Here is an 8949-nt window from a genome sequence, read left to right on the forward strand (position 1 = left end):
AACTCTAACTTTTCTGGGTGGGCATCACACACAGCCAAGGTTGGTTGCTTGTATTCACAAGGTAAATAAAGTATTGTAAACGTCTGTGAATTAGCCATTTCCCTGGACTATAGCAATTTCTGATTCCTGGACTTGTGTGGTTCTTAAAGTGGTGCTTCTTCTTTTAACTTGTATTGCTTTGTAGGTCCTCCTCCTCTTGATCCTCTCATCTACTTATACACACACTTTGCTTTTCATTGGCATTACCCTATCTTGCCTTACTATAATACACTTGCACTATAATTTTCATAATTTACTTTATTTTTTTGCTTGAATCGCTTATTTTCAGTCCTTTTCTTTGAATTTATTCAAGCGTTTGTGCACTTTTCCCAGCACTGTTAGAAACACTTTCACTAGCTTTACAATTTTTTACATTTTTTTTTTGTCCGTACACCCCTAACACTACAGATTGTCCCTATTAGTCTGGGTATATCTTGATTTTAGTAAATTATTCAGCAAAGTGGCTCACCAAAGAAGGTACGGGTTCTATCCCCGGCACTTAGTGGTGTTCATTACAGGATTTTTTCACTGTGTTATTACAGTTTCTCTGATGAATATATACGCTGTATGTGCCAAAATGATTGATGAATAGCATTTCCAACCGTCACGAGTGTGGGTGGGGTCACCTTCACTTTCATGCCCACAGTGCAGGGTGGGGGTGTCAGGTATAGGTCGCAGAAGTGGCCTCTGGCGCGGTGACCTTTTAGCTCGTTGGTGGCATAGTCAGTATGCAGCCCTGACTTTTACTCAGATGGCATGGGTTCAATCCCTGGCACTTAGTGGTATTCATTATGGGAAGTATGGCCAGTGTCACCTCTGTTGCAACTGGACACAGGGCAGCCCTACTTACCTCTTTTGCAACTGGATACAGGGCAGCCCTGCATACCTCTGTTGCAACTGGACACAGGGCAGCCCTACTTACCTCTTTTGCAACTGGACACAGGGCAGCCCTGCATACCTCTGTTGCAACTGGACACAGGGCAGCCCTGCATACCTCTGTTGCAACTGGACACAGGGCAGCCCTGCATACCTCTGTTGCAAGTGGATACAGGGCAGCCCTGCATACCTCTGTTGCAAGTGGATACAGGGCAGCCCTGCATACCTCTGTTGCAACTGGACACAGGGCAGCCCTGCATACCTCTGTTGCAAGTGGATACAGGGCAGCCCTGCATACCTCTGTTGCAACTGGACACAGGGCAGCCCTGCATACCTCTGTTGCAACTGGACACAGGGCAGCCCTGCATACCTCTGTTGCAACTGGACACAGGGCAGCCCTACTTACCTTTTTTGCAACTGGACACAGGGCAGCCCTGCATACCTCTGTTGCAACTGGACACAGGGCAGCCCTGCATACCTCTGTTGCAAGTGGATACAGGGCAGCCCTGCATACCTCTGTTGCAAGTGGATACAGGGCAGCCCTGCATACCTCTGTTGCAACTGGACACAGGGCAGCCCTGCTTACCTCTTTTGGAACTGGACACAGGGCAGCCCTGCATACCTCTGTTGCAAGTGGATACTGGGCAGCCCTGCATACCTCTGTTGCAACTGGACACAGGGCAGCCCTGCATACCTCTGTTGCAAGTGGATACAGGGCAGCCCTGCTTACCTCTGTTGCAACTGGACACAGGGCAGCCCTGCATACCTCTGTTGCAACTGGACACAGGGCAGCCCTGCATACCTCTGTTGCAAGTGGATACAGGGCAGCCCTGCATACCTCTGTTGCAAGTGGATACAGGGCAGCCCTGCATACCTCTGTTGCAAGTGGATACAGGGCAGCCCTGCATATCTCTGTTGCAAGTGGATACAGGGCAGCCCTGCATACCTCTATTGCAAGTGGATACAGGGCAGCCCTGCATACCTCTGTTGCAAGTGGATACTGGGCAGCCCTGCATACCTCTGTTGCAAGTGGATACTGGGCAGCCCTGCATACCTCTGTTGCAAGTGGATACTGGGCAGCCCTGCATACCTCTGTTGCAAGTGGATACAGGGCAGCCCTGCATACCTCTGTTGCAAGTGGATGCTGGGCAGCCCTGCATACCTCTGTTGCAAGTGGATACTGGGCAGCCCTGCATACCTCTGTTACAAGTGGATACAGGGCAGCCCTACATACCTCTATTGCAAGTGGATACTGGGCAGCCCTGCATACCTCTGTTGCAAGTGGATACTGGGCAGCCCTGCATACCTCTGTTGCAACTGGACACAGGTCAGCCCTGCATACCTCTGTTGCAAGTGGATACAGGGCAGCCCTGCATACCTCTGTTGCAAGTGGATACAGGGCAGCCCTGTGTACAGTTGACCTGTTAGCTACACAACTCCAGGAGGTGGATTGGTGAGTCCAATGGATCAGTTGAGTGCAATAAAGATGGCATCTCCACAACCAGCTCCCTCACAATATTCCCTCAGGTGCTCATACAGGTGACTCTTTACTGGAAACAGCTCTCATAGCTGAATGAAACATTCATAGAAAGTAAGAAGATGCAGCAGAGGTGACAATGGCCACACCCATTAATTATGATGACCTTCCTGTTTACAAACACTGTCCAACTGACCATACATACCCCTGCTTAGTGCAACTTGGTCTTGGTTTTGGTTCAGACATTTGGCTAATGCTGCCATCATGGCGAAACTTGTTAGCCAAGATCCATTGTTGTTGCCATTACAAATGCAATTCCAAGCCTGTGGCTGAAATACTGGTAATGTTGCACAATATTGTGTGCATGAACACTTAACTGAATGCAGGGCAGACCTACTCTGGAGGTGGTGGTAGCATAGTGTGGATATTTCAAATCTTATGCCAGTCAGATATTCGTAATTTTTCACCAATTTTCAATCTCTGACCGACCATATTTTTTGCCAGATGCTTGGGGTTTCTGGATACCTGGGGACTGGATAGTTAGGGTTTTACTGTAAGAATATCCTTTGAAAAAATATGAGAAATTGTTGTGGAACTAAATGTATGGGCTGCAAAAAAATTACAATCAAAAGTTATAGGAAAGAAGGATTGAGTGATTCCTCTCCTTTGGAGTATGTTTGTCAAACGTATGAAGTGTTAGGGATGTAAATAATATTGCTATGATGATTGTCAGTCAAAATTTTATTTTCAGTCAATCATATAATTTTATTTTACTCGACAGTTCTGAAGTGAGCAGTTCTCCAAGCAACACCCCAAAGGTATCCCACTCACCATCCACACCCACATCAAGTGGCCTTCTTGACTGCTCAGAAAAGAGTCCCAATGACTTCCTCTCCAAGATTGACTCAAATATTGCACTCATGAAGTCCAGTATTGAGAGAATGGAGACCCATGCATAGTAAGTTGCACATTGTGTACCCTTGACTATACATATCATGTATGTATAATGTTTTGAGAAAGGTAAAATCTGCAATATCTAAATGGAGGTTGATACCAAACTGCTGTGGTTACCAAACATTGTGTTACCAACCTCATCAACAATGGTGCTATTCATTGCCAGTTCCTTCCTTCGAAGCCATTTGTCATGATGCAAAGGCAAAATTGCCTTCACTTATAAACCTAAGGAATTTATTCATTTTTTTACTGAATTTTTAATAGTTGTTGGGTATGTTTGCTTTGTATTGCATAGAACCTTTGGTAACGAATAACAAATTTTATTGGAATTATTTTCGTAATTCATAAATCACAAAGATTTGTACCAAAGTTTCAAGAGCTACCTATATGTGACAGAGCACAACCCATCACCAAATTGTTACTTAATATATAAGTAAAAGACTATGTACTTACTGTGATAGAGTAAATGAAATAATGAAAATTATTTTATTTTGATATTTAGGTAAAAAATCAGCTTACACAGCTCAACAAATATTTGGTGTTTTCACACACCTGGACCTTCATAAGCAGTGCCATTGATTTTAATGAAAGTTACATGAAGAAAGGATTATTTTACTAAAGAGGTTTACTGATACAACCAGTATAAAATAATGGTAAAGTTGAAAGAAGCATACACTTCTGGAAAGCATTAAAGTTGCTAGTACCAAACTAAAAAAAAATCATAGCAGAATAATGCCCTTGAAAATTATTTCTATGTCCAAAATTTGAGTCTTCTGAAATGCTCCTGCTGGCATAGCTTGTGATGTTCGTGAAACTCCTTCAACATTTTAATTAAACAGATATTCATGAAATGTGACCAGTCCAGGAATGCTGCCACAATTGTGTACCTTTGCTTATTTTATATAAGAAAAATTGACTGGCAACTATATGGGCTCAAACAGTAGGAACTACCCTTTTGTGGTGAAACATAATGTTCAAACTGTCCACTTTGTAACTTTATGTGTGTGTATAAAATTCAAACTAAGAACGTTGTCATCAACTTTACACGGGCAGGACTATAAGGGAAAGATGGACAGTGGAAGGGACTAGAGAGAGGGGGGTAGGAGAGTGTGGATAGGAGAGTAGTGGGGCCAGTAATTGGTGAGACAGTGAGAGTGGTGTGTTGTAGATAATAAATTTAAAGTACAGTAATCCCTCGCCATTCACTTATCGCGGTCTCGCTGTATCGCGGATTTTAAAATTGTAAATATTTAGTTTCATGTCGCTGACTTTTCGCTATATCGCGGGATTTGGCGGTATAGAGGTATTTTAATATATTTATTATTTTACTTATTTTGCATTAAAAGAAGCATTTTTTAGCCTTTGGAAAATTGTAAACAATATAAAAAAAAATATGAAAGTGTTAATAAGAACATATTAAAATAATATTAAATTGAAATAAAATACGTAGCGCACTGCAGATGAGTAGACAGAGACTCGCACGTATGTAAAACGCAGCTACGGCCGCTTCCGCTTGAGCTAGTTTGCCCACATGTGATCGTACACGGCACACTATTGGCTGATGGATGGGAGGCGACCAACCAGAGCACTGTGTTCTGTATCCTGGGCGCTGATTGGCTCAGCGACCATAGCATTTGTTGGTTCGTGAGTGGTTAGCTCGGAGACAAATGGAGAGTGTGTTACAGCTTGCTACCATTAAATGCTTGAGAAGTTGGCAGTGAGGACCCAGACAAGATGAGGCAATGACTATACTTGAACAAGACTAAAGTCCTAAACTTGCTCAACATGATTACTCCAAGCTTATCTAGTTTTGTGGAACTCTTTGTGGTACTGGAATAAACACATGGAGAGCTAATGAACTGAACAGCCAATACACTCTTCTTCTTCTTGTGACCACAACTTACCGACCACACGAGTTACCGACATGTTGGTGACCGAGTTTCTGACTAGAATTTCGTTGAGTTTCCCGTGAAATGTAGCTGACTTGAATCTCTCGAGAAACTAGTGGTTGGGTGACCTTGTTCACACGGGTTGAGGCGAGATTCACAGATATGCGTGCTTATATAAATAACATATAAAATATAATATATAAATTATATAAATAATAAAATATATATAAGGTCGCTATTTCGTGGATTTTCGCCTATCGCGGGGGGTTCTGGAACCTAACCCCCGCGATAAACGAGGGATTACTGTACATAATGATCCATTGTTTTCAAAACAACAACTTTTCCCATCAATGGTGGATAGGAGGGGATGGACAGAGTGGAAGAGACAAGGAAGAGAGGGAGGTGGACAGGGAGTGTGAATTGGAGAGCTTGGGCAGGAGGGCAGTAGAGGCAGTTGTAGAGAGCAATATCAGGATTGTTGGTAATGAAATTTATACCATGTCATAATACACTGCCTTCAAAACAACAAGATGTCATCAATAAGTTGTTCACTCTTGTACATTGTTTTGATAACACTTTATTGTTTTGAAGGCAGTGAATCACGACATTTTAAAGTTTATTTTAAAGTAAAATAACAGACTAACAAGTGGGAGGACTAATATAAGACATATAGGGTTATATCAGATGCAGCATTATGATTATGGTTAGAAACTTGTTAATCACATTGTATTGACTAACAGACGTAGTGATTACTGACTTCATTATGTCCACAAGCTAGATTCATATCACTTGATGCTCAAAAGGCCAAACAGTAAAGTCCCTAATTGATACCAAGGCTCGCCAAATGCAAATAATTAAAACAAAAGGAAAATCGTTAATTGTTTTCAGAGCCCCCAGAAAGTCAACCATTGTTTGCTTATTTGGTGGCTTAAAACTATTTATTTGGCTTTAACTTGTATGATGTATTTGGTGGATTTTTTTTCCATATGATACTTGTATTATTGCTCCTTTTTCCTTCCATTCTGAGATTTATTTTTGCTATCATCCATTCCACCTTGCACCTCCCAGCACTTGTAAAGGCCTTTGATGCCATATTACACCTAGTAGCCTGCAGTGGGCTAGAACAGCAGAAATGAGGGTGGCATGCAACTTGTTACTACACATGGTAGGAGTTGATCATGACTGTTTGCAAAATATTTTATCAGCTGCCATGACATTATCAGCATGGTGGCTGAGTAACTGAGACTTGGTATCATAATGTTTGCTAGATTAGTGAACTTTTAGTGAAAATACAATGAGAACAGTTAGAGAGCAATTTCAAGGGAGGAAATATATGTCAAATGCAAGAATATGGTCACCAAATAAGGCATAGTGTTAAAATATTGTCACCGTATGAGCAATGGGGTAACAGTCAGTTGGGATGGCCAAATCCAAACACCCAAATTTGAGACTTTACTGTATAAGCTCTATATAGATATAATTAAGAGGAAGACTGAGAAGGTCTATGCAAACCCAACGTGAATTACAAGGCCACAAATTATATCACCCTGTTTTGAAAAGTTTCCTTACAGCCATATTTATGAATGAATAATTTTCTTTGAAAATCTATGTATTTTATGGCACAAGAAAGACTGGATGGAAATTATAAGTTTTTAGCATGTGTATGTGTTAAAAATGTGATAATTAGTACATCACTTAATTTTTGTCGGTCCAAACCGTATTAATTTAGAGACAGGAGTTTGGGTTGTTGAATGCCCTAATTGGAAACCTCTAAATAATGTTCACTGAACCATCTCAATTGCATATCTTAGTTCAATAACAATATGTCTTAGACAATCAAGGTTAAGAATTTTTCTACCAGCCAAAAAACTTCTTGAGGCATTTTTAGATGCCATAACCAGAAAACTTTCAGGGTATTCTTGGGCCTTAATAGAAAGTGTTTCATAAACTGAGCTTTGTAATGTATGTCCTTTGCATCAATTCACTTTCTAATGAAAAGATCGAAGATTTGAGTTTTCCCGGTTATAGAATTAGCTTGATTCCAGTCATAGAAGGTACACTACACTAATGAAACTATACCTACTATCATTTTCTTGGTGGCCTGAAGAGTGGTTTCAAATGGAACATATGTAAATGTCAAGCCTATCCTCTTGTATGCCAGTCACATTTAGGTCCGTAAGCCACTTTTTTTTGCACATCATTAAGTGGTAGAAGGCATATGACTAAGGGGAGGCCAACGTCAACTATATTTATAAATATTGTTTTGTCACAATTATGAATTTTTTTTATATATATTTGAAGATAAGTTTATGTATCATCTTGCTCAAGGACTTCATCGATCCTAAAAAAAATGGTTGTTGCCTAAGAAATAAGATGCATTCTCTTCATACTCCCCAACATATGGTTCTATACAATGTTTTGGATAATATCAAAGCAAATTTAACCTTGACCAAGTTAGACTTAGCCATTTCAGTACCAAATAGGTTAAGGTTAAGGAAGATTATTTCTGAATTAAAGTTACAAAAGCTAACAGTATTTTCTAAGATGAAGGATAAACAAATGGAGATCAGTTGGTTATGCTAATTTTCTATTGCATATTTTTTGTCAGCTTCTAGTAAAAGTTTTGTCTTTATACCGTAACTGAAAACCTACCACCTACAAATATATAGGGAACAGTTAAATATAAATTTTTGATCACTTATTATGATGAGAAAAGGACTAAAATATATTTTGTGAAAATTCTAATTCTAAGAATATTGTTTGATGACTGTAGTCCGTAGCATATGGGAATTACCATCGAGAAACATTGTTGTAAAAGTTTTGCCATGTCCTTGAAATATGCACTGCCTCAATTTAGAACTTAAATCTCAGGACTTTAGTTGGTGTTACATTAAAGAAGTGGCATGGTGTAAAGACTGGCTATTTGTAGAAAGTGGCCATGAGGAAAGCTGGTCACTGTGTTACAGTTGTTGCTCAGAAAGGCTAAATATATATTGTTTTCAGCAGAAAGTTTAAATTTTCCCTCCATATGTAACAATGCTCATGCAGGACTATGAAAATAATTGGATAAAATAGTATAATTTTTCAAACAATTATTTACAATTTTTCCAAAAAAATATTGAAGAATTATCATTCATTGTCAATTGTAGCAATTCACATATAGTATAATATTAAATGAATTAGATGAATCATGGAATTTAATCTAAAATATGCCAATCTCAATTTAAAGTCAAATTAGCATTCAAAACTGGAGCATATACAAATCTTAAATATGTTGTGGCCTAACCGTAGTCCTAAATAGTAGTAGTTTTATGGATGAATGGTGACATCATGATCTATGAAACACATACAATTAATTCCCCATATTGTGATACATACTTCTGTCTCATATGAGGTTAAAGGCTGAACACATGCATTATCAAAATAGCAAGCAGTAAACAGTTGATTAATTCTTGGTAATAACTCATTACTGCATAACTAAAAGCTGAAATAATTGTCATTAGGCTTATCAGCTGGCATTGCATTAGTTACTGACTTGGTTCTCTGTCTGTGATTATCTTTGTCAGTTCACATAATTTGAAATCAGTTCATGGTTGATCATTCCATATAGGAAGCCAATTTTCAGTGGATGGGATAATAAATGGCATTGGCTTGGCAACAAGTGCTCTTCATAAGTTGGCAAAAACAGTACCAGGACAGTATTGGAATGGTTTA

At 39.6% G+C, this 8949-nt stretch overlaps 1 protein-coding gene and 1 long non-coding RNA gene across 2 annotated transcripts in view; one reads left to right on the forward strand and one right to left on the reverse strand.

Moving 5' to 3' along the window:
- Positions 1–8949, forward strand: part of LOC127006405 (lysM and putative peptidoglycan-binding domain-containing protein 2-like) — a 35128-nt gene that overhangs the window by 11081 nt on the left and 15098 nt on the right. The window contains exon 3 of the mRNA XM_050876361.1: positions 3174–3350. Coding sequence (XP_050732318.1) covers positions 3174–3350 — 177 coding nt within the window. The remainder of the gene's footprint in view (positions 1–3173; positions 3351–8949) is intronic.
- Positions 870–1614, reverse strand: LOC127006422 (uncharacterized). Its single transcript, XR_007759568.1, has 3 exons — positions 1466–1614; positions 1286–1393; positions 870–889 (listed from the first exon to the last, which is right to left on the reverse strand). It is a non-coding gene; the product is annotated as an uncharacterized LOC127006422 (long non-coding RNA).

The sequence above is a fragment of the Eriocheir sinensis genome, chromosome 3, assembly GCF_024679095.1.
Source record: "Eriocheir sinensis breed Jianghai 21 chromosome 3, ASM2467909v1, whole genome shotgun sequence".
NCBI classification, from domain to species: Eukaryota; Metazoa; Arthropoda; class Malacostraca; order Decapoda; family Varunidae; genus Eriocheir; species Eriocheir sinensis.